This window comes from Macaca thibetana, chromosome 1 (assembly GCF_024542745.1).
Source record: "Macaca thibetana thibetana isolate TM-01 chromosome 1, ASM2454274v1, whole genome shotgun sequence".
Taxonomy (NCBI): Eukaryota; Metazoa; Chordata; class Mammalia; order Primates; family Cercopithecidae; genus Macaca; species Macaca thibetana.
In genome coordinates, this window is record NC_065578.1 from 26,677,699 (window position 1) to 26,703,180 (window position 25,482).

Genomic DNA, 25,482 nt, shown 5'->3' on the forward strand with positions numbered 1-25,482 from the left:
TCGGGGGAGGGACAGCGGGTCCTCTGCTTGCCCTGACTGGTCGCCCTCGGGATGCCTTTGCGCTGCCTCCCCCGCCGCCGCGGTCTCCCTGGTCACAGACGAGGGGACCTCCTGCCCCTCCTGGGACTGAACTCCAAAGTTGGGTGCTGCCTGGGAGGAGTGTGTCGAACTCGGGCTCTTCACGGGCACTTCTCGACCAGTTACAGAATCGGAGGTAGCAAGGCTTGTTTTTTTTCTTTAAGCCCCGCACTTTTCGGCCAGTCTCAGAGTCGGAGGCAGCAAGGCTTTATTTTTTTAAAAACCCCACATTCTGGCTCACAGATCCGAGGGATTACTTCTCAGCATCCAATTGGTGGTCTTCGGTCTTCCCTAACTAGCTGCTGCTCAGTTTTTACTCCTGAAGGTCCAACTTCTTTTTCTTTTAAGTTGCTTCATCCCACTTTGACTTTTTAAGTGACTAGAGGTGCTGTGAGGCAACAGTTAAAAAGTCACTAAACTGTCTGAAGAACAATATTGGGGTATTCCCAATAATCCAGAGTTTGTGTCTCTGATTTGCATAACTCATAATTGTCACTTTTGCCTCAGATGGTCATGACTTTCCATTTGCCAGTCTTTATATACCAGGTCTGAGGGAATGCAAGTGCTTGAGTGCCCTTTTTGGCCTCAAAATATGTATATATGATTTTAAGGAAGTTATGTATATATAAATAATAATAATTTTAATCCAGCACTTTCATTTCACAAGTAAACCTCAAAATCACACAGTGGCAGAAGAACCAGGCCTGGAATTCAGGGCTTCTGATTCCCAGTCTGGGGGCTTATTCATATATATGTTTGTTTTACAATTTATGGCTAGTTCCATAAAATCCATGTAAGTTCTTACTTAACTCCCACATCAACAGTAGGGAGGTGATGCCAGTATTACAGAGGAGAAAAATAAGGCCCAGAAAGTTTAAGTGACTCACTCAAGCATAGTAGCTATGCTAGAAATAGTACCCAGGTCGGTTTCCTACTGAAGGCTGTTTCCATTTGTGACTGCCTTTTAAAATTATATCCTCATTTCATTTCAGGAATGTCGGATTGCACACCCTGTTGTGAAGTGCACCTACTGCAGGACTGAGTACCAGCAGGAGAGGTAGAGTTTTGTTGACCATGAAAGATATTATTAATAGGCTTTTTTCCTTTTAAAATCTATAATTGATTGCATTTCATGTACAGATCTGTAATCAGTTACATTGTAACATACAAATCTGTAATCAATCACATTATATACAGACTACAATTGCTAAATATTTAGGTCTGTGATCCATCTTGAGTTAGTTTGTGTGTGGGGTGAGATATACAAATGAAGGGTATATAATACATATATTGTTTCCTAGTTATTATCCATTGATTGCTTAAAACTTTTTTTTTTTTTTTGAGATGGAATCTCGCTCTGTCACCCAGGCTGGAATGCAGTGGCGTGATCTCGGCTCACTGCAACCCCTGCCTCCCAAGTTCAAGCGATTCTCATGCCCCAGTCTCCCGAGTAGCTGAGATTACAGGTGCCTTCTACCACACCCGCCTAGTTTTTTTGTATTTTTAGTAGAGACGGGGTTTCACTATCTTGGCCAGGTTGGTCTTGAACTCCTGACCTCATGATCCACCTGCCTCAGCCTCCCAAAGTGCTGGGATTACAGGCGTGAGCCACCACGCCCGGCCTGCTTAAATTCTTAAAGTTCTTTTTAAGACCCTTGATCATTTTATATTGTGGTTATAATCTTTCTGACAAGAAGAAATCAATCCCACAACATTAAAACATGAGCTTCATGTTTCAATATGTACATATACAGAGATTGAAGAGTGTATAAGCCCAAAGAAGATACTTTTGGAAATGTGACAATCCTGATAAGAGTTTGTTAGCTCTAGTCACATTTGAAACTCACTTGCCATTACACTTTTCCTTGGGCAAATCTCTTTTTTTGTTTGAAACAGAGTCTCTCTCTGCCAGCCAGGTTGGAGTGCAGTGGAGCCATCATGGCTCACTGCAGCCTGGACCTCCCAGGCCCAAGTGATCCTCTCACTTCAGCCTACAAAGTAACTGGGACCACAGGTGTGTGCCACCATGCCCAGCTAATTTTTTAATTTTTGTAGAGATAGGATTTTGCCATGTTACCCAGGCTGGTCTCTTACTCCTGGGCCCAAGTGATTCCTTCCTCCTTAGCCTCTCAAGATGTTGGAATTACAGGCGTGAGCCACCATGCCTGGACAAATCTCATTTTTAAAAGTGTGAAATGGGCCGGGTGCGGTGGCTCACGCCTGTAATCCCAACACTTTGGGAGACTGAGGCGGGCAGATCAGGAGGTCAGGAGATCGAGACCATCCTGGCTAACATGATGAAACCCAGTCTCTACTAAAAATACAAAAAAATAAGCTGGGCGTGGTGGCATGTACCTGTAGTCCCAGCTACTCGGGAGGCTGAGGCAGGAGAATTGCTTGAATCCAGGAGGTGGAGGTTGCAGTGAGCTGAGATTGCGCCACTGCACTCCAGCCTGGGTGACAGAGCAAGACTCTGTCTCAAAAAAAAGTGTGAAATGCAGGTATGAATGGTCAGACATCTTTAGGGGGCATTTCCATAGCAATAAAGTTATTTTTTGGTATAGCAAATTTGACTTTTGCGGAACTTTTTTAAGTGTAGGTGATCCTGCCTTGAGGAGGGTGGGGTCTATTTGTTAATTCATCCATTAGACCTAGAAGCCTATTTTTAATTAGTCATTTCAATTCTTAGAATATCTTCTCCAGGATTTTATCATGGATTTTTTTTTCTTTTTTGAGACAGGGTCTCTCTCTGTCACCCAGGCTGGAGTGCAGTGAGATGATCTCAGCTCACTGCAACCTCCCCTCTCCAGGCTCAAATGATCCTCCCACCTCAGCCTCCCATATAGCTGGGATCAGGGGTGCATACCACCACACTCGGCTATTTTTTTTTGTATCTTTAGTAGAGACGGGTCTTGCCATGTTGCCCAGGCTGGTCTAGAACTCTTGAGCTCAACCAGTCTGCCTGCCTCAGCCTCCCAAAGTGCTGGGATTACAGGCGTGAGCTATCACACCCAGCCTATCATGGATGTTTTCAAACAAAAAAAGGGTTAAAAGAATTAGTGAACACCCATATACCCTCTACTTAAATTCTATAATATACACTTTACTGTATATGCACCTATCCATCTGGTGCATCTCTCTGTCCATCACTATATCAATTCATTTTGTTTCCGATGTATTTAAAGTTGCAGACATCAGTATACATGATCCTTAAACACTTCAGCATGCACAGCATTATTTAGAGGTAAATATTTGTTTGCAGTTTTTTTTTTTGGCAAAATTGGCTTATACTAACATACTTAAATCTTAAATATATCAAGTTTTACAAACGTAGACATCTGTGTAGCCCCAAACCCTATCAAAATACAGAATGTTACTATCACTCCATAGAGTCCTCTCATGCCCCATCCTAGACAATCCCCACACCCTTGCTTCCTCCAGGCAACCACTGCTCCACTTTTCATTCCCACTATAAATTAGTTTTGCCTATTCTAGGACTTCATGTTAGTGGAATCATACAGAATATACTCTAGAAACTTTATATTTTAGTTCTTAAATTTAGGTCTGTGGTCCATCTTGAGTTAATTCACGTGTGGGGTGAGATAGGAACTTTGACCCTTTATTTAAACTATACATACAAATTAATTCAAGATGGATCATAGAGTTATTTTTTCTTTTTCTTTCTTTTTTTTTTTTTTTTTTAGTTGTTATTATTGAGACAGAGTTTTGCTCTTGTTGCCCAGGCTGGAGTGCAATGGCACGATCTCAGCTCACTGCAACCTCTGCCTCCCAGGTTCAAGTGATTATCCTGCCTCAGCCTCCCAAGTAGCTGGGATTACAGGCATGCGCCACCACACCCAACTAATTATGTATTTTTAGTAGAGATGGGGTTTCTCCTTGTTGAGCAGGCTGGTCTCAAACTCCCGACCTCAGGTGATCTGCCTGCTTTAGCCTCCCAAAGTGCTGGGATTACAGGCATGAGTCACCACGCCCAGCCTAGAGTTAGTTTTTCTTTGCATGTTTTTTAACATGTTAGGAGCATATGTATATATTGGCATCTACCCCATTCCTTCAGTAGTAAATCTAGGCGTAAATCGAATTGCTATTCAACATCACAGAATCACTGATGCTAATCCTCTTTCTAGAGATTTCTTTGAATGTCCTTCACTTCTTTTACTGTCTTTTAAAAGTAACAGAAAATTGCCCTGGAAAATAATTTTTAATTTAAATATTTTTTACTCTAAGGTTTTTCTTTTGTCTATTTTAACTTTGTAGTCACTTTCATAGGAATTGTATGGGAAAATGATCACAAAGCAGAGAATAGACTAGACTTTTTTTTTTTTTTTCCGAGACAGGGTCTCACTGTCACTCAGGCTGGAGTGCAGTGGTGAAATTGTAGCCCACTGAAACCTTGGACTCCCAGGCTGAGCCTCCTAAAGTGCTGGGATTACAGGCATGAGCCACTGTGCCTGGTCTTAGATTTTTATGTGATTTATTAGTTTTTAGCCCCAGAGTACTGTTTAAATTGTTCTTATACATAAGACATTCATTTTTACCTCCTCATATGAAGAGTTAGACTTTTTTTTTTTTTTTTTTTTTTTTTTTTTTTTGAGACGGAGTCTCACTCTGTCGCCCAGGCTGGAGTGCAGTGGCTCACTGCAAGCTCCGCCTCCCGGGTTCACGCCATTCTCCTGCCTCAGCCTCCCGAGTAGCTGGGACTACAGGCGCCCACAACCGCGCCCGGCTAATTTTTTGTATTTTTAGTAGAGACGGGGTTTCACCGTGGTCTCGATCTCCTGACCTTGTGATCCGCCCGCCTCGGCCTCCCAAAGTGCTGGGATTACAGGCGTGAGCCACCGCGCCCGGCCAAGAGTTAGACTTTTATTTGAAGATGATTTTTCCCCCAGGGCAGCTTTATTAATTCACACATTTAGGTAATATGACCTCTGGATCTTCACAAGGCAAAGGATATTTTTATTTTTGTCAGTGCTTAACTCTTAGAGAAATCAGAATTTTTTTTTTTTTTTTTTTTTTCTAGACACAGTTTTGCTCTGTTGCCCAGGCTAGAGTGCAGTGGCTCAATCTCGGCTCACTGCACCTTCCATCTCCCAGGTTCAAGGGATTCTTCTGCCTCAGTCCCCTGAGTAGCTGGGATTACAGGCACACGCCACCACACTTGGCTAATTTTTTTGAATTTTTAGTAAAGACTAAAAATATCAACATGGTTTCCCCATGTTGGCCAGGCTGGTCTCGAACTCCTGACCTCAGGTGATCTACCTGCTTCGGCCTCCCAAAGTGCTGGGATTACAGACATGAGCTACTATGCCTGGCCTAAATATTGACAAAGTATTTGATCATAGTGTCTTTTTCCCCACCTCTGGTGTTTTCATATGCCTTTACTTATGAAGGAGAACACAGAGTAAGGTTAGCAAAGATAGAATCTCTGAGTTTATATTCCAAACACACATACTTTATTTGTCACTTCAAATTTCCCAACTATTCATCCGAATTAAGGAGAATTTTTTTTTTCCTGCTAGTCCATTTTAGTATAATATTTTGAGGATGTTCTCTGTATCTGATAATTTTATTTAGTGATACTTGGGGATGTCATAATTAGAAATAACTCACTCTCCATTTTCGCCAAAGCCTTACTTTATTTGAGATTAAAAAATCCATAACCACATAATAATCTTTTTGTTTTTTTGAGATGGAGTTTTGCTTTTGTTGCCCAGGCTGGAGTACAGTGGTGCGGTCTCAGCTCACTGCAAACTCTACCTCCTGGGTTCAAGCGATTCTCCTGTCTCAGCCTCCTGAGTAGCTGAGATTACAGGCGTGCACCACCACGCCTGGCTAATTTTTGTATTTTTAATAGAGATGGGGTTTCACCATGTTGGCCAGGCTGGTCTCGAACTCCTGACCTCAGGTGATCTAACCCCCCTCAGCCTCCCAAAGTGCTGGGATTACAGGCGTAAGCCACCATGCCCAGCCATATAATAATTAAAAGAGTTATTAGAGGCTAGGTGTGGTGTCTCTACTAAAAATACAAAAATTTGTTGGGTGTGGCGGCACGCACCTATAATTCCAGCTACTTGGGAGGTTGAGGCATGAGAATCGCTTGAACCCGGGAGGCAGAGGTTATAGTGAGCAGATTGTACCACTGCACTCCGGTCTGGGGTACAGAATGAGACTCTGTCTCAAAGATATTAAATAAAAATAAAAGAGTTATTAGAAAGATACTCAAACTTCTGTTAACCAAGCATCCAGACCATATTTCACCTTGGCCTTTAGCAATGAGCAAATTCCTTGGACTTAAGGAGGTATCAGTTTTCAGATATTCTAAGAAAAGCCTGTATCTGTTTTTTCCTTAACAGTAAAACCAATACAATATGCAAGAAATGTGCTCAGAACGTGCAGTTGTATGGAACGGTAAGTAGGATATTTTCAAACCTAACAGTGAGTACTAGGGTCTTGTGGAACCTTACCTTCTGTGGCCTACTAATGTCTTTACAATATTTTTATTAGAAGAAATAGTTATGTGTAATATATCTGGTACTGATTTCAGCTTTCACATTTAGCTAATGCTTATTGTTAAGGAATTCCATGCTTATAGTCACACTGCCAGGATTATGATTATAATTTTCCTCGAGAGGCTTCAGTGACCAGTATGGAAAGAGAAAGAGAAAGATGAAATTTTTTTTTTTTTGGTGACCGGGTCTTGCTCTGTCACCCAGGCTGGAGTGCAATGGCGATCTAGTTCACTGCAACCTCCACCTCCTCGCTTCAAGTGATTCTCCTGCCTCAGCCTCCCAAGTAGCTGGGACTACAGGCACATGCCACCACACCCGGCTAATTTTGGTATTTTAGTAGGGATGGGGTTTCGCCATGTTGGTCAGGCTGGTCTCGAACTCCTGACCTCAAGTGATCCACCCACCTCAGCCTCCCAAAGTGCTGGGAGGCAAACTGCACCCAGCAAGATGAATTTTTATAACTTTGACCTCTTTGTTTGGTAATAGTTGACTAGTTATTTTGATGAATGATTCTCTTTTTCTCTTAGTGTTCAGGATGTTATGTGCTTGTAGGCATTCTCCCAACATGTTTATATGCTGATAATAGCAAAGAGGCCTTTTCAGAAATTTGGAAGCCCTTGCTAGTTTCTCCAAAGAGCTGGTTCTATTGAATGTCTCATAGAAGTCTCTGCATACATACTAATGGGTTTTTGTTATTTGTTTATTTATTTATTTAAAAATCAATAGTCCTCTGCAGAAAAACACTTCACATAGTGTTAAGAATTGGGCTTCATGGCCGGGCGTGGTGGCTCATGCCTATAATCCCAGCGCATTGGGAGGCTGACACAGGCGGATCACCTGAGGTCAGGAGTTCTAGACCAGACTGGCCAACATGGTGAAACCCCGTCTCTAGGAAATAATACAGAAATTAGCCAGGCATAGTGGCGGGCGCCTGTAATCCCAGCTGCTCCGGACGGAGGCTGAGGCAGGAAGAATTGCTTTAACCCGGGAGGCGGAGGTTGCACTGAGCTGAGATTGCACCTCTGCACTCCAGCCTGGGCAAGAGAGCGAGACTCCGTCTCAAAAAACAAAAACAGCAACAACGAAAAAGAATTGGGCTTCATTTGGTCAATATAAAAGCATATTTATGAAGTTGGCAATACATTTGTACCATGATTAATGAACTACAAAGTAGGAATTATTGCTTTTTTAAATGCAGTGGTATTTTATGAAAATAACACTTGACTCTTTTTTTTCCCCCTTTAAGCCCAAACCTTGTCAGTATTGCAACATAATTGCGGCATTTATTGGGAATAAATGCCAGCGCTGCACAAATTCAGAAAAGAAGTATGGACCACCCTATTCTTGTGAACAGTGCAAGCAGCAGTGTGCATTTGACAGGAAAGATGATAGAAAGAAGGTAAATTTCTGTGTTTTTCTTGATTTCTTTTCTTCCTTTCAGAGAAATTAAGTTGGGCTGACTGTGTTAAAAACACGTTTAATAGACCAGGCGCGGTGGCTCATGCCTGTAATCCCAGCACTTTGAGAGGCCGAGGAGGCGACTGGGTTATGAGGTCAGGAAATCGAGACTATCCTGGCTAACATGGTGAAACCGTGTCTCTACTAAAAATACAAAAAATTAGCCAGGCGTGATGGCACATGCCTGTAGTCCCAGCTACTCTGGAGGCTGGGGCAGAAGAATCACTTGAACCCAGGAGGCAGAGGTTGCAGTGAGCCGAGATCATGCCACTGCACTCCAGCCTGGGTGACAGAGCAAGACTCCATCTCAAAAACAACAACAACAACAACAAAGAAAAAACAACAACAAAAAAACACATTTAACAAAGAAAGATTTCTCAGTTTCTTTCCTGGTTCTATTATTGACCTTAAAGAAGATATTCATATTTTGTTCATAAAATGTGGACCATTATATTCTAACATTTCACAAGAATATGAATTACAGTGATCACATAAGTGAAATGGTGATTGGCAGAATTCTATAGAATTCTGTAAAGGAGAGATTATAACTTAAGCAAGATGGAGTGGCGTTACAAGTTTTACTATCTGGCTCTTTAAATGTTTCTATCTGTTGAAATTCAAGATTACAAGGTTACATTAGAGGGAAGCTCTATGTGGAAGGGTGTACCTTGATAGAATCAAAATTATTTAGAGCTTGGTCATATTACTCTCTTGCTTAAAATCCTCCAGGGGTTTCCAGTTGTGCTTATAATAAAACTCATATCCCTTCTATGGCCTGCAACCCCATACCCAGCTCTCAGCCTCATCTTGCATCATACTTTCTGCCTCTCACCTTGCTCCAGCCATACTGGCCACCCTGTAGTCTGTCTGACATGCAGATCTCACTCCGACCTTTGCACTGTCTATCCTTGTGCCTAATGTACCTTTCTCTAGGGTCTCATAACCGGCTCCTTATGTCAGCTCTCAGCTCAGATACCACCTGCTCATAGTGACCTGTTACTGACTCCCTCAGTCATTATTTACCATACTATTTTATTGTCTTCATAGCATCTCACATATTGAAAACTAGTCTTGCTTATTTGGTTACATGTTTGTCCACCCCCACTAGAATGTGAGCTCTTTCTCCATCTCATTCTCTGCTTTATTTCCAGTGGCCTGGCACATAGTAGCTGCTCAATAAGTATTTGTTGAATAAAAGATTGCAGTTGAGAAACTCTTTTTCAGTGGCCAGAGGTGCTTTTAGGAGGTGCCTGGGCTCAAGGGTTGATTCTCGCTTACCAAATTCATTAACTTACAATGGAAGGATATAACTTTCCATTGACTAGGATACTCCTGCCTGCCAACCTGGACACCTCTTCCCTGTATCAAGATACTGAAGAATCTGAATTAGTAATCAGGAGGTAGCACAAGCAGCAGTCCCCCCAACTCCTGGGACTAGCTGAATGACCCTGCCTACTTACCCTCATTATGCATCACTTTCTTCATCTTTCTCTGTGGGAATAACAATAGTTACTTCACAAAGACATGGGGAAATGTAATTCAGATAGGTATATAAAACAATGTTGAACCTGGTACATAAAATAACACAGTGCATGGCTCCTGTATTATTACTGATTGGAATAGTTCATTTTTATTAATCTGGTTATACTAGAATTTATTACCTTTCTGCTTTATAAATTACGATCCTGTCTTAAGTGTTTATAGATATTTTTAGACATCTACATGTTCATAAACTTTAGGAGAAAGCTAAATTTAGGGATTAAGAGTAAGGAATTTGGGCCAAGACCAGTGGCTCACACCTGTAATCCCAGCACTTTGGGAGGCCGAGGCGGGTGGATCACAAGGTCAGGAGTTCGAGACCAGCCTGGCCAACATGATGAAAGCCTGTCTCTACCAACAATATTAAAATTAACGGGTTGTGGTGTCTCACACCTGTAATCCCAGCTACTAGGGAGCCTGAGGCAGGAGAATTGCTTGAATCCGGGAGGCAGAGGTTGCAGTGAGCCAAGATCACACCACTGCATTCCAGCCTGGGCAACAGAGTAAGACTCCATCTCAAAAAAAAAAGTGGGGTATCTGGACTCAGAATGTGTGGATTGAAATCTTGGTTCTGTCAGTTATTAACTGTGTGACTTTGGACATGTTAATCTGTCAATGCCTCAGTCTCCACATCTGTAAATGGGGATGATCAGATCTCAGTGTTGTTACAAAGGTCAAGATATTAGTAAAACTCTTAGAATGGAATCTGGTACATGATAAATACTCAGTGTTATCTATGATGATTTGTTTTTGATGGTTTAATTCTCAGAGGATGCTATTTTATTTTATTTTATTTTTTTGAGATGAAATCTCACTCTGTCACCCAGGCTGGAGTGCAGAGGCATGACCTCAGCCCACTGCAACCTCTGCCTCCCAGGTTCAAGTGATTCTCCTACCTCAGCCTCCAGAGCAGCTGGGATTACAGGTGTGCACCACCATGCCTGGCTAATTTTTGTATTTTTAGTAGAGATGGGGTTTTACCATGTTGACCAGGCTGGTCTTGAACTCCTAACCACAAACTACTGACCTCAAGTGATCAGCCCACCTTGGCCTCCCAAAATGCTGGGATTACAGACATAAGCCATCACGCCTGGCCAGTGCTCTTTTATTTCTTTTGTTGTTGTTTGAGATGGAGTTTTGCTCTTGTTGCCTAGGCTACAGTGCAATGGTGCGATTGTGGCTCACCACAACCTCTGCCTCCCGGGTTCAAGCAGTTCTCCTGCCTCAGCCTCCCGAGTAGCTGGATTACAGGCATGCGCCATCGTGCCTGGCTAATTTTGTATTTTTAGTAGAGGCGAGGTTTCTTCATGTTAGTCAGGCTGGTCTGAAACTCCTGACCTCAGGTGAGCTACCCGCCTTGGCCTCCCAGAGTGCTGAGATTACAAGTGTGAGCCACTGTGCCTGGCCTGCTCTTTTATTTCTAAAGTTTATTTTTAAGAGAGAGATCTGAAAAACATGTCTTGTGAATCTGTGTGCAATTTTGATGTTCATTGTTTGCTCTCTTTCAGTGGAGTTGTATTGTTTTGAAACTCTTTAATGAAAGCTCTTACCTGGGGAAGGTCTTACAGGGTGTTTTAAAATTATGCCTTCAAGGCCAGGTGCAGTAGCTCATGCCTGTAATCCCAGTACTTTGGGAGGCTGAGGTGGGCGGATCCCTTGAGGCCAGGAGTTGAAGACCAGCCTGGGCAACATGGCAAAAACCCTGTCACTATTAAAAATATAAAAAACTCGGCCGGGCGCGGTGGCTCAAGCCTGTAATCCCAGCACTTTGGGAGGCCGAGACGGGCGGATCACGACGTCAGGAGATCGAGACCATCCTGGCTAACACGGTGAAACCCCGTCTCTACTAAAAAAATACAAAAAACTAGCCGGGCGAGGTGGCGGGCGCCTGTAGTCCCAGCTACTTGGGAGGCTGAGGCAGGAGAATGGTCTAAACCCGGGAGGCGGAGCTTGCAGTGAGCTGAGATCCGGCCACTGCACCCCAGCCTGGGCGACAGAGCAAGACTCTGTCTCAAAAAAAAAAAAAAAAAAAAAAAAAAATATATATATATATATATATATAAAAACTCAGCCAGGCATGTTGGTTCACGACTGTAATCCCAGCACTTTGGAAGGCTGAGGCGGGCAGTTGAGGTCAGGAGATTGAGACCAGCCTGGCCAACATAGTGAAACTTTGTTTCTACTAAAAATACAAAAATTAACCGGGCATGGTGGCATGTGCCTGTAATCCCAGCTACTCAGGAGGCTGAGGTGGGAGAATCGCTTGAACCTGGGAGGCAGAGGTTGCAGTGAGCTGAGATCGTGACTTTGCACTCCAGGCTGGTTGACAGAGTGAGACTCCATCTCAAAAAAAAAAAAAAAAAAAAAAAAAAAAAAAACTAGTCAGGGTTGGTGGTGCATGTGTGGTTCCAGCTACTTGGGAGGCTGAGGTGGGAAGATCATTTGAGCCTAGGAGTACAAGGCTCCCTCCAGTAAGCTGTAATTATACCACTGTGCTGCAGTGTGGGTGAGAGAATGAGACCCTATCTATAAAATAAATAAAAATAGGCCTTCAAGCCAGGCCTGATGGCATGCTCTGGTAGTTCCAGCTACCCTAGAGGCTGAGGTGGGAGGATCACTTGAGCCCAGGAGTTCGAGTCCAGCCTGGGTAACATAGTGAGACTTTGTCTTTAAAAATTAATAACAGGCCAGGCGCAGTGGCTCACGCCTGTAATCCCAGCACTTTAAAAGGCTGAGGAGGGCAGATCACGAGGTCAGGAGTTCGAGATCAGCCTGGCCAACATGGTGAAATCCCATCTCTACTAAAAATACAAAAATAAGCCGGGCGTGGTGGCACATGCCTGTAATCCCAGCTACTCGGGAGAATTGCTTGAATTCTGTAGTGAGCCAAGATCGCGCACCTGCACTCCAGCCTGGGTGGCAGAGCAAGACTGTGTCTCAAAAAAATAAAATAAAATAAAATAATAATAATAATAAACAGACTTTCAGGCCGTATCCCGTAACCGTGAAATGAACCAGATTGAAGTTTGGTTTCAAAGTTCATTGTTATGTTTCTTAACAAAAAATTAAATGCTTATCATGTACCAGACACTGTTCCAGGTATTAGAAATACACTAATGAACTGAACAGACAAGACCTTACTCTCACAGAGCTTACATTTATGTGTGCAAAAGAGAAATGGGTGAGGAGAAAAATAACATAAATTTTAGATATTAGTGCTATAAAGAAATAAAGTACATGATAGGGAGTGACTGGGAAGTCAGCCTATATTGGGCAATCAGGAGAACCTCTGAGGAAATAGCATTTGAGTGGAAACTAGGATGATGAAAAGGTGGTAGCCATGGGAAGCTCTGGAGGACAAAAATTCCAGGAAGAAGGACCAGCTGTGGAAAATCCGTAAGGCAGGAATGAGCTTGGCACATGATTAGAACAGAAAGAAGGTGGAGTGAACATGGGGAAGAGGAAGGAAACAAGGTTATAGAGGCAGGTAAGGTAAGTCAACATAGGCCATGAGGCACACTGCAGATAGCCCACTACACTACAAGAAGGTGAATGGGTGAAGCTTTGAGGAGTTCAACTGGGCTGTGGAACGCCGCAATGGCGTTTTCACCTACTTTATTGGTTCTAAGGATGCTGGAGGAAAAGCTGGTGCCCCTATTGTATGCATGCTGAACCAGTCGTACGAAAGGGGCTGAAGCACGTTAGTGAAGGGTGTGTGTTCGTCTGCTGCCAAGTAGAAGAAAAGCCTTATTGGAAAGATCCAAATAATGACTTCAGAAAAAACTTGGAAGCAACCACAGTGCCTACACTACTTAAATATGGAACACCTCAAAAACTGGTAGAATCTTAGTGTCTTCAGGCCAGCCTCGTGGAAGTGTTTTTCTCTAAGGATTAAGATTTGATGATGGCAATTATGTCTTGATTTTCTGATTTGTTCTAATGTAAAAAAAAAACTGCATATGGCAGGGTGTGGTGGCTCATGACTATAATCCTAGCACTTTGGGAGGCCGAGGCAGGTGGATCACTTGAGCCCAGGAGTTGGAGACCAGCCTGGACAACATGGCAAAAGCCCGTCTCTACACAAAAATACAAAAAATTAGCGGGGTGTGGTGGTGCGCACCTGTAGTCCCGGCTACTTGGGAGGCTGAGGTAGGAGGCTCACCTAAGCCTGGGAAGTCGAGGCTGCAGTGAGCCAAGATTGCACCACTGCACTCCAGCCTGGGTGAGATTGTGAGACCCTGTCACAAAACAAAAATGCATGGTTGCTTTGAATTCATGTTAGCAATAAATAAATAAATGATAATGTAAAAAAAAAAAAAAAAAAAAAAAAAAAAGGGCTATGGACCGGGCGTGGTGGCTCATGCCTGTAATCCCAGCACTTTGGGAGGCTGAGGCAGGCGGATCATGAGGTCAGGAGATTGAGACCATCCTGGCTAACACGGTGAAACCCTACTAAAAATATAAAAAATTAGCCAGGCATAGTGGCAGGCGCCTGTAGTCCCAGCTACTTGGGAGGCTGAGGCAGGAGAATGGCGTGAACCTCGGAGGCGGAGCTTGCAGTGAGCCGAGATCGCGCCACTGCACTCCAGCCTGGGCGACAGAGCGAGACTCCGTCTCAAATAAAAAAATGGGCTATGGTACAGAGTTTGAATTTTATGGTCTGATGAGAAATCATTGGGTTTTAAGGAGAGAAGATGGACTCATAGGGTAACTTACTCTTGGGAGCCAGTGCTATGGCTTTACCCTGCAAGATTGGCTCGCCCATCCTCAACAGCAACCTGGCCAGTTTAGGGGTCAAGTGCCTCCGTATGCTAGACTCTGGGGCCACCTGGATGTCATGGATGGGCACTTTGTTCCCAATGTCACCTTTGGTTATCCTGTGGTAGAAAGCTTTCAAGAGCAGCTCGTCCAGGACCCTTTCTTTGACATGCATGTGATGGTGTCCAAGCTGGAACAGTGGGTAAAACCAATAGCTATAGCAGAAGCCAGTCTGTATACCTTTCACCTTGAGGCTACTAAGAACTCAGAGGCTTTGATTGAAGACATTTGGGAGAATGGGATGAAGGTTGGCCTTGCCATCAAATCAGGAGCTACAGTTGAGTGGCGCCATGGACTAATCAAATAGATATGGCCTTGGTTATCACAGTGGGACCTGAGTTTGGAAGGCAGAAATTCATGAATGATATGGTGCCAAACATTCACTGGTTGAGGACACAGTTCCCATCTTTGGATAAGAGGTCGATGGTGGAGTAGGTCCTGACACTGTCCACAAGTGTGCAGAGGCAGGAGCTAACATGGTTATGTCTGGAAGTGTTGCTATGAGGAGGAGTGAGGACCCCAGATCTGTGATCAACTTGTTAAGAGATACATGTTCAGAAGCCACTCAGAAACGTTCTCTTGATCAATGAGACCATAAGGTGCCCAATGTTGCTGCTCATGAGATCTCCTTTTTACCAGAAAACAGGAATATTGACTACCAAATCATATTGCAGCTGAGGCAGTACAGCTTTTCTGAGCAATTATTCATTCTAATGATTAAAATTGATTGTGCAGAATATTCTAAGAGGTTAGAAATTGGCATGTCTAACTACATTTTTAGTGAAGCAATTTAATGATTCATGTGGTGAAATACTCAGTTTTTATTGGGAGATTTGATTTTTTTTTTTTTTTTTTTTTTTTTTTTTGAGGCAGGTTCTCACTCTGTCGCCCAGGCTGGAGTACAAGTGGTATAATCTAGACTCACTACAGCCTCAGCCTCCCGGGCTCAGGCGATCCTTCCAAGTAGCTAGAACTACAGGCATGTGCCACCACGCCCAGCTAATCTTTGTACTTTTTGTTGAGACAAGGTTTCACCATGTTCCATGTTGCTCAGGCTGGCCTCAAACTCCTGGTGTCAAGCAATCTGCCTACCTCAGCCTTCCAAAGTGCTGGGATTACAGGTGTGAGCCACTGTGCTCAATTGGTTTTTTATAAAGAGGAAAAATAGGGCTGCATTAAGGTTACAAACAGAAATGTGTCTTAATACCTAAGGAGGGCATATTAGCTACACTATAAAAAAAATTTTTTTTTCCATTTTACAGTAGAGAGAAAAAGAAAAACAGGCCGGGCACAGTGGCTTACGCCTGTAATCCCAGCACTTTGAGAGGCCAAGGTGGGGGATCACTTGAGGTCAGGAGTTTGAGACCAGCCTGGCCGACATGGTGAAACCCCATCTCTACTAAAAATATAAAAAAATTAGCCAGGCGTGGTGGTGGGCACCTGTAATCCCAGCTACTTGGGAGGCTGAGGCAGGAGAATTGCTTGAACCCAGGAGACGAAGATTGTAGTGAGCCAACACAGTGCCACCGCACTCCAGCCTAGGCGACAAAGTGAGACTCCGTCTCAGAAAAAAAAAAAAGAGAGGATGTAATCATTTACATTTAAGAAACCCTTTGGCGGCTATGGGGAAATGGCTTATTGGAGGTAGGGTGATCATTTGGGCAGCTCTTACAGCAGTGAGAGATGAGAATGCCAGCGGAAGCAGTGGAGTTAGAAAGAAGTGAGTAGATTCAGACTGATGGACTTGCTGATGGGTTGGGGGATGGGGAGCAAAGAGGCTTTTGCCGATGAGATAAAACACTTCAGGTAAATGATGATGTGGCCTACCCATGTTCAAGATGAAGCACAAGATCTAATTTCAGAAATAAGAAATGAAAACTGTAAAATTCCGTAATGTATCAGCATATTCCTTGCCTAACCTGAGAAATTCCAACCAGCCCTGCTGCCCTGTCATCTGTCCTACTGTGCCTCCAGTGGTTTTTCAGTCTGAATGCTGCACAGGGACACCACAGCTTCAGAAGGTGGCAAAAGCTACATTATGCTTCCTAGCTTTGGGCCCTGCTGCGTGGTGCAGTTACTTCTGCTCAAAGGAGTCAACTTTTTCTAATTCAAACAGCGCCATGGCAGGCCACCGCCAGGGACTAGGCCCTGGAAGCTGCTTACTCATTGTTCTTTCTCTGGGGACCCTCTTTCCATCTGAGAGATGGTATCCAGCATACCACTTTGTGAACCTTTTTTTTTTTTTTTTCTTTTTTGAGACAGAGTCTCGCTCTGTGGTCCGGGCTGGAGTGCAGTGGCCGGATCTCAGCTCACTGCAAGCTCCGCCTCCTGGGTTTACGTGAACCTTTTGTAAAGTACTAAAACTGAGGTATTGGAGGGTGGGTTTAGGGAGATGTTGGCCAAAGGATTTCAGTTACATAGGAGGAGTAAGTTGAAGAGATCCATTGTACAACATGGTAACTATAGTTAATAAAATGTACTCTTGAAAGTTGTTAAAAGAGTAGATTTTAAGTGTTCTCACCACAGGGAAAAAAAAAAAAAAAAAAAAAAAGTAGGCCAGGTGCAGTGGCTCATGCCTGTAATCCCAGCACTTTGGGAGGCCAAGGCAGGCAGATCAGGAGGTCAGGAGTTCAAGACCAGCCTGGCCATCGTGGTGAAACTCCATCTCTACTAAAAATACAAAAAAAAATTATCTGGGCATGGCGGCAGACGCTTGTAATCCCAGCTACTCGGGAGGCTGAGGCAGGAAAATTGCTTGAACCCAGGAGATGGAAGTTGCAGTGAGCTGAGACCGCACCACTGCACTCCAGCCTGGGCAACACAGCGAGACTGAATCAGAAACAAACAAAAGTTATATGAGGTAATCCATGTTAATTATCTTGATTTAGCCATTCCACAATGTATACATATTTTTAAAAATATTTATTCATTTTTGAGAAAGGGTCTCACTCTGTCACCAAGGCTGTAGTACAGTGGCACGCTTACAGCTCACTGCAGCCTCAACCTCCCAGGCTTAAGTGATTCTCCCACCTCAGCCTCCCTAGTAGCTGGGACTGCAGGCATGCACCACCACAACTGGCTAATTTTTGTTGTGTTTCTTTTTGTAAATGGGTTTTGCCATGTTGCCCAGGGTAGTTTCGAACTCTTGGGCTCATGCGGTCCACCTGCCTCAGCCTCCCAAAGTGTACATATTTCAAAACAACATGTTTTACACAATAAATATATACAAATTTTGTCATTTAAAAAAAAATGGCCAGATGCAGTGGCTCACGCGTGTACATCCAGCACTTTGGGAGGCCAAGACAGGCAGATCACTTGAGCTCAGGAGTTCAAGACCAGCCTGGGCAACATGGTGAAACCCTGTCTCTACAAAAAAAAATACAAAAATTAGCCAGGCATGGTGGTGCACACCTGTAGTTCCAGCTACTCGGGAGGCTGAGGTGGAAGGACTGCTTGAGCCCAGGCGATGGAGGTTGCAGTGAGCCAAGATCATAACACTACACTCCAGCCTGGGCAACAGAGCAAGACCCTGTTTGGGGGAAAAAAAAGAAAAAAAAAAAACCCAACAACTGATTAGGTGAGCTTGGTGGCATGTGCCTGTAGTCCTGGCTGCTCAGGAGGCTGAGGCAGGAGGATTGCTTGAGCCCAGAAGTTTAAGGCTGTAGTGTACTACAATGACACCACTGCATTCCAGCCTGGGTGAGTGAGATCCCATCACTAAAAAAAAAATCCAAAAAACTGTAAGGATGAATTTTATAATTCATCTTCTGTCTTCTCTTCTCCCTGCTGAGTTTTCCTTAATGAGAACCATGGTCTTGTGAGAATTTTACTCTTGTCTGTGTTTGCTAAGTTGAAGAGAAACAAAACAAAAAGATATAAAATTAGCAGCTGAAATTTATTTATTTAATTTAATTAATTAATTTATTTATTTTGAGATGGAGTCTCACTCTGTCACCAGGCTAGAGTGCCATGGTCTAGCTCACTGCAACCTCCACCTCCTAGGTTCAAGCGATTCTTCTGCCTCAGCCTCCTGAGTAGCTGGGACTACAAGTGCACGACACCATGCCTGGCTAATTTTTGTATTTTTAGTGGAGATAGGGTTTCACCATGTTGGCCAGAATGGTCTCAATCTCCTGACCTCGTGATCCACCCACCTTGGCCTCCCAAAGTGCTGGGATTACAGGCATGAGCCACCGTGCCCGGCCCCGCAGCTGAAATTTATTAAGCAACTTTTATGTGCCTGGCACCGTGTTAAGTGCTTTACCTACATTATGTCACTAGATCCTTGTAGCAGCCCCCTGTGACATGCCCAAAGTCACAGCTCATAAGTTTCAGAACTGGGACTGAACCCAAGGGTTCTAGCTCCTAATACCACGTTTGCAGCCACTGCACTAGATTCCCGCTTCTTTATCTTTATCTCCTCATCTTTCAGGTAGATGGGAAATTGCTGTGCTGGCTGTGCACACTTTCATACAAACGGGTCCTTCAGAAGACCAAAGAGCAGAGGAAACACCTGAGTAGCTCTTCTCGTGCTGGCCACCAGGAGAAGGAGCAGTATAGTCGCCTGAGTGGTGGTGGCCATTATAACAGGTAACCTCAAGATGCATGAGATAGGACTAGAAGTGCTGGTAGGTCAGACGTAATGCTCACACAACCATCATGGTACATACCATCTTATATGCATTTTCTATATTCTCTGTAGGTACTAGTCTGTAGGAGGAAACTCATTTGTCATATTTTATAATTCGTATATCTTCCAAGAACCAGAGAGATTTCCATAAAGTGTCAGGATTTCCTGACTTTGTATTGTGTCTGAAATGTTCGTGGAACTTACCCTACTTTGGTTTGTAGTGTTCTCACCCTTAGAGTGGATTCTCTTTCCAGAAGATTGGACATTTCACTTTCTGAGAGATACAGCTTTTCCATGCATATTTAGCCAGGAGGCTAATAGATGTTCTAGGTTTGTCCTGGTGGCACCTAGTCAAAAAGATGTATTTTCATTGTTGTTTTAAACTTACTTTCAGAGTATCTAGTATTGTTAACAGTTCTGGCTCTGGATGGAATCCTGGCTGTGCCAGGTTCTCTGTGGGGATCTTGGGCAAGTTTTCTCATCTGTAAAATGAGGGAAGTAATAGTATTACCTCATGGGGTTGTTGTGAAGATAAATTAGTACATGCACAGTGATTGTTTTTATAACTGGCATATAGGAAATATTCAGTACATTTCAGGTTTTTTGTTTGTTTGTTTGTTTGTTTTGTTATTACCATTATGACTTTGTTTAATCAGCAAGCATTAAGTACTCTCATGGGTCAGGGATGCTGGTGGGAATGAAGAGCTAAGTACAAGTCATGCTGCTCTCCAAGAGTATGCAGTCTGGTAGGAAAGACAGACTTATAAACAGATGATCTTAGTATAATGTAATGGGTACCACAGTGGAAACATGTCAAGAATGCAGACATGAGGGTAGTAATGAACTGCCTTGAGAAGTCGGGCAAGCAGGCTTGGAGAAGAGCTGGCATTAGAGCTGGATCTTAGGGTGAGTTGGAATCCTCAGGGATGGAATGGGCAGAGGCATTCTAGGCTAAGAGAATAGCATTTGCAAAGGCATGGAGGGCATGAGACCACATGGAACCCTGGAGAATTGTAAGGCCTTTTATATTACTGGAGCTTTTGGCTGGGAGCTGGGGAATGGAAGGAAAAAGGGGTCCTGCATCCTGGTAAGGAATGTAAACTTAATCCTAAGGTCAGGGTGTTAGTGGGAAGCTATTGAAGGGTCTATGCAGAGGAGAGACCAAATCTTCATTTAAAAAATTAACCCTGGCTAGTGTGGACAATGCATTGGAGGAAAAAGGGACTGGGGGTTAATTTATATATAAATATAAATTATATAAATTATAAAATTATATAAAATATAAAAGCCTTTTTTCTAAGAGTCTGGGTAAGAGATGTTAAAACAAGAACCTCACCTGAGGCAGTGGCAGTGGAAGATTGAAAAGGCTGATTCAGGAAGATGTTTTGGATGGAGAATTATCAGAAACTTAGATAATCTGATGAACAGACACATGGGCAAGAACTGAGTAAGTAAAGGATAATTCCCAGGTTTTTTATTTGGGTGAATAGATAGATCCTTAACTGAGAGACAATGTAGGAAGCGGAGAGAATATGTTTAGTTTTGAAAGGTTGAGTTTGAAGCATGAAGAATTACTTTTAGGAGCTTAGCCTAGAACTTAGAAGAGAGGTTTGGACATGGGCCATAGGTAGCACATAAGAATCTGGCTGGGCGCGGTGGCTCACGCCTGTAATCCCAGCACTTTGGGAGGCTGAAGCGGGTGGATCACGAGGTCAGGAGTTTGATACCAGCCTGACGAACATGGTGAAACCCTGTTTCTACTAAAACAAAAAATACAAATAGTGGTGCGTGCCTGTAATCCCAGCTACTCAGGAGGCTGAGGCAGGAGAATTGCTTGAACCCAGGAGGCGGAGGTTGAAGTAAGTTGAGATCGCGTCCCCACACTCCAGGCTGGGTGACAGAGTGAGACTCTGTGTCAAAAAGAAACAACAACAGTAAAAAGAATCACTGGGGGTAGGGATCATTTGAAAATGCAGATTCGGCCGGGCGCGGTGGCTCAAGCCTGTAATCCCAGCACTTTGGGAGGCCGAGACGGGCGGATCACGACGTCAGGAGATCGAGACCATCCTGGCTAACACGGTGAAACCCCGTCTCTACTAAAAAAATACAAAAAACTAGCCGGGCGAAGTGGCGGGCGCCTGTAGTCCCAGCTACTTAGGAGGCTGAGGCAGGAGAATGGCGTGAACCCGGGAGGCGGAGCTTGCAGTGAGCTGAGATCCGGCCACTGCACTCCAGCCTGGGCGACAGAGCATGACTCCGTCTCAAAAAAAAAAAAAAAAAAAATGCAGATTCTGGCCAGATACATTGGCTGGCTTACACCCGTAAACCCAACACTCTGGGAGGCCGAGGCGGGAGGGTTGCTTGAGGCCAGGAGTTAGAGACCAGCAGGAGCAACATAGTGAGACCCCATCTCTACAAAAAACAATATTAGCCAGGTATGGTGGCACACACCTGTAGTCCCAGCTACTTGGGTGGCTGAGTTAGGAGGATTGTTTTGAGCCTTGGAGTTCAAGGCTTGCCATGAGCCATGATTATGCCATTGCACTCCAGCCTGGGCACCAGAACAAGACACTCTTTCTAAAATTAAAAAATATTAAAAAGCAGATTCCTGCAGCAGTCCCACCCCATAATTTAATTCAGTAGGAACTAGGATGGAGTCCAGGAATCTACATTATTTTATAAACATCCCAGATGATTCTAATGCAGGTGATATAGTTAACACCATTTCCAACCACTATGATAGGTAGTTGTTAAAATCATGCTCTTAAATGATATAATTCAGATTCCGGGCTGAGAACAGAACTCTAAAAGCATTCAGTATTTAAGGATTAGGAACTAAGAAGCAGCTGTCACAAAAGTGGGCTGACCAAACCAGGAGAACATTTGAAGAAGGATGCAGTATCAGTGGTATCAAATGCTGAAAAGAGGTCAAGTAAGAAAAGGTCTGAGGAATCCTTTGGACTTCGCAGTTGAAAACCAATCAAAGTCAAAGGATTGCATAGCAGAGACAGACCTCCAGCTTTTGTTTCAAGACCAGTTTTGAGTGAACTTATTGGGGCTAAAACTGATTTTTAGTCTTGTAGTGTGACTGAAATACCAGTAGGTTAACACAAATATAGTGAAGAAGAACTAGACTGGCCGGATGTGGTGGCTCACGCCTGTAATCCCAGCACTTTGGGAGGCCAAGGCAGGTGGATCACTTGAGGTCAGGAGTTTGAGACTAACCTGGCCCACATGGTGAAACCCTGTCTCTACCAAAAAATATGAAATTAGCTGGGTGTGGTGGCACGCACCTTTAGTCCCAGCTGTTCGGGAGGCTGAGGTGGAAGGATCACTTGAAGCCAGGAGGCAGAGGTTGCAGTGAACCAGGATCATGCCACTGCACTCCAGCTTGGGTGACAGAGTGAGACTCCATCTCAAAAAAAAAAAAAAAAGTAGACTAGGAGTTCAAATATATTGACCTGGTTTCTTTACTTTACTACTACTAGCTATATGTCCTTTGGTAGATAAGTTGATCTTGAGCTATTTCTGCACAGTAGAAATAATAACTTACCTCTACCTCACAGAATTACAAGATGCATGTGAGACAGTGAATGTAAAAGAACTTTTTAAACTAGAAGACAGATTATACTTCTTATTGAAGTTTTATTGATTTTTTGTTCTCATGGTTATTAATAAAGCAGGTAATATTTAATTAATTAAGGCCAAGAATTTTTTTTTTTTTTTTTTGATCCTGTGGAAACTAGCTACCCATCCATCCAGGCCTACAAAATCATCACCTTGGTAGATTATTAATCGAGAATTATTAGCTCTTGCATAGTAGAGCTGCTATCTTACATTGGTCTATTTGACAGACTTTCATTGTGATGTTTTGTTAATCTTTGATTTCTAATGTGTGTCTCTCTATTTTTGCCATTAAAAGCCAGAAAACACTTTCTACATCTTCAATTCAAAATGAAATCCCAAAGAAAAAGTCCAAGTTTGAGTCAATCACAACTAATGGAGACAGGTGAGCCAGTTGGAGTATGTGTGCGCACACATTTGACATGCATACACAGTTCCTGAAACAGGAATACGTTTTAGGGTCTGCCTTGGAATTAGTCTATGGCTGTCAGTGCATCTTATAAGTAAGCAGTACTGATATTTGTTTATAAATCTAATCTTGTCATTAAAAGATAAGAACTTGTAACTTGATTTAATAGCAGTTGAATTCTGCAGTCCACTAAATTATTCCCCTACACTAATTCCTAATTCTTTTTGTTTTTTTTTTTTAGAGACAGAGTCTCACTCTGTCGTTCAGGCTGGAGTGCAGTGGTGCGATTTTAGCTCACTGCAACCTCTCTCCTGGATTCAAGCAATTCTCATGCCTCAGTCTCCCGAGTAGTTGGAATTACAGGGGTGCCACCATGCCCAGCTAATTTTTGTACATTTAGTTTCACCATGTTGACTCAAACTCCTGGCCTCAAGTGATCCACCCACCTCAGCCTCCCAAAGTGCTGGGATTACAGGCAGGAGCCACCTTGCCTGGCCTTCCCTACAGTAATTCTAAGAAGTCCAGAGCTGGATGCTTTTCTTTGTGATCTGTGCCCATGTCCTCCTGCAGGCAGAAGAGGAGTTGATCTTGAGAGGTAAAAACAGGTTGGGAATAAGGCAATGTTGCCAAATTTGTGAGGATCCATACTTCCTTAACATTCAGAAAGCCAGCCCAGCGCAGATTCTGGATCAGGAGAGAATGAGATTCATTTGCATATTTGTATTTCATTTCAAGCCAGTCTAAATGCATACTTTTAGTCCTCACTTCCCTCTCCCCTCCTCAGTGATACTTCCTCTTGTGAGCTGCTTGGGTCCTAATATCCAGAGTGTCCCATCTGTGTTGGTACAGTGGGCTGCTTCTCAACAAAAGTCTTGGGACCAACCATTTTCCTGTTCCTCAGGCCTGGGCATCCCGAAGTGAAACCACCTGACACACTTCCTAAGATCCTTGAAATCATCTCCATTCTGAAAACTCCACCCATTCACAGTTCTCTTTCCCAGCCAGTAGTGGATATAGGAGCAGACCAGCATATAGGCTTACCAGGACTGATTTTATTTAGAGGGAAACAAAAAATTCTTTCCCATTGCCTTTTTTGTTAACTTGCTTTCAGATTCTACAAGGTTTTTAGAACTAGTTTCATTGATTTTAAACTTCTTGAATTGAACCTTCTGGAATGCTTAATTTAGGTAGTCAGATTACATGGGGGGAGGAACCATAAAGATCATCTTTCTGGCCAGCTTTACTGTTCTCTCAGAAGCTAGTCTGGCCCTTGTGAAGAAAGAGATGTGGCACAGGTTGTCCATCACCTCTGCCAGCGCATGTGACCCTGCAAAAACTACTTCAAGGAATGAACTTTTTGAATGCCCTGCTTTATAAAGGCCTAAGCCAAGACCTATGCCTTTAGATTCATTTCTGTTTTGTGCTCATTTATGATCCAGGCTGTGTTTGAATGACCTGGAAAAAGCTCGTTCGTATCCTCCAGTTTAACCGACTAGTCCTTAAAGTTCACTTTTTTTTTTTTTTTTTTTTTGAGGTGGTGTCTCGCTTTGTTGCCCAGAGTACAGTGGTGCAATCTTGGCTCACTGCAGGCTCCACTTCCCAGGTTCACGCCATTCTCCTGCCTCAGCCTCCTGAGTAGCTGGGACTACAGGTGCCCGCCACCACGCCCGGCTAACTTTTTTTTGTATTTTTAGTAGAGACGGGGTTTCACCATGTTAGCCAGGATGGTCTCGATCTCCTGACTTCGTGATCCGCCCGCCTCGGCCTCCCAAAGTGCTGGGATTACAGGCGTGAGCCACCACGCCTGGCCAGGTTCACTTTCTATTAGCTTATTTTGTTTCTGAGATACTGCCGCTATTCTTGCTGTCCATTGCTATGGATACACCAAGCTAAAAACTCAAGTTTTCTGTTCAGAGTTTTATTGCATCCAGTCATCAGCAATGCTGTTTTCCTCAGGTTGGAAGCTGATCCTTGACATAGGTACATGGTCTTTCATGATGTCCTTCAGAAAAGATATTAAATGATCATTTTGACCAGGTACAGTTGTTCACACATGCAGTCCCAGCACTTTGGGAGGCCAAGGCTAGTGAATCACCCGGGAGTTTGAGACCAGCCTGGGCAACATGATGAAACCCCATCTCTACAAAACATACAAAGATTAGCTGGGCATGGTGGTGTGTGCCTTCCAGCTACTCAGGAGGCTGCGGTGGGAGGACCACCTGAGCCTGGGGAAGTTGAGCTGCAGTGAGCCATGATTGCGCCACTGCACTTGAGCCGAGGCAGTGAGACTCTGTCTCAAAAAAAAAAAAAGGTAGGAGAGATAAGTTTTTCCTTAAAATGACATGCTAATTTATTTTTCTAAGTAATTTATAATTTGAAAATTTGGAAATGTTTTCTGC

At 43.5% G+C, this 25,482-nt stretch overlaps 2 protein-coding genes and 2 pseudogenes across 5 annotated transcripts in view; all 4 read left to right on the forward strand.

Moving 5' to 3' along the window:
* Positions 1 to 25,482, forward strand: part of PPP1R8 (protein phosphatase 1 regulatory subunit 8) — a 183,422-nt gene that overhangs the window by 55,810 nt on the left and 102,130 nt on the right. The gene's annotated exons all lie outside the window — the stretch shown is intronic.
* Positions 1 to 25,482, forward strand: part of FAM76A (family with sequence similarity 76 member A) — a 38,738-nt gene that overhangs the window by 389 nt on the left and 12,867 nt on the right. The window contains exons 2-7 of one of the 4 annotated variants that reach the window (XM_050795842.1): positions 1,071 to 1,135; positions 3,822 to 3,923; positions 6,450 to 6,504; positions 7,852 to 8,004; positions 18,853 to 19,010; positions 22,973 to 23,059. In XM_050795842.1, coding sequence (XP_050651799.1) covers positions 1,071 to 1,135; positions 3,822 to 3,923; positions 6,450 to 6,504; positions 7,852 to 8,004; positions 18,853 to 19,010; positions 22,973 to 23,059 — 620 coding nt within the window. The remainder of the gene's footprint in view (positions 1 to 1,070; positions 1,136 to 3,821; positions 3,924 to 6,449; positions 6,505 to 7,851; positions 8,005 to 18,852; positions 19,011 to 22,972; positions 23,060 to 25,482) is intronic. The other 3 variants (XM_050795846.1, XM_050795830.1, XM_050795836.1) reach the window with 3 other exon arrangements.
* On the forward strand, positions 13,112 to 13,497 carry LOC126958429 (thioredoxin domain-containing protein 17-like; annotated as a pseudogene).
* On the forward strand, positions 14,336 to 18,846 carry LOC126958138 (ribulose-phosphate 3-epimerase-like; annotated as a pseudogene).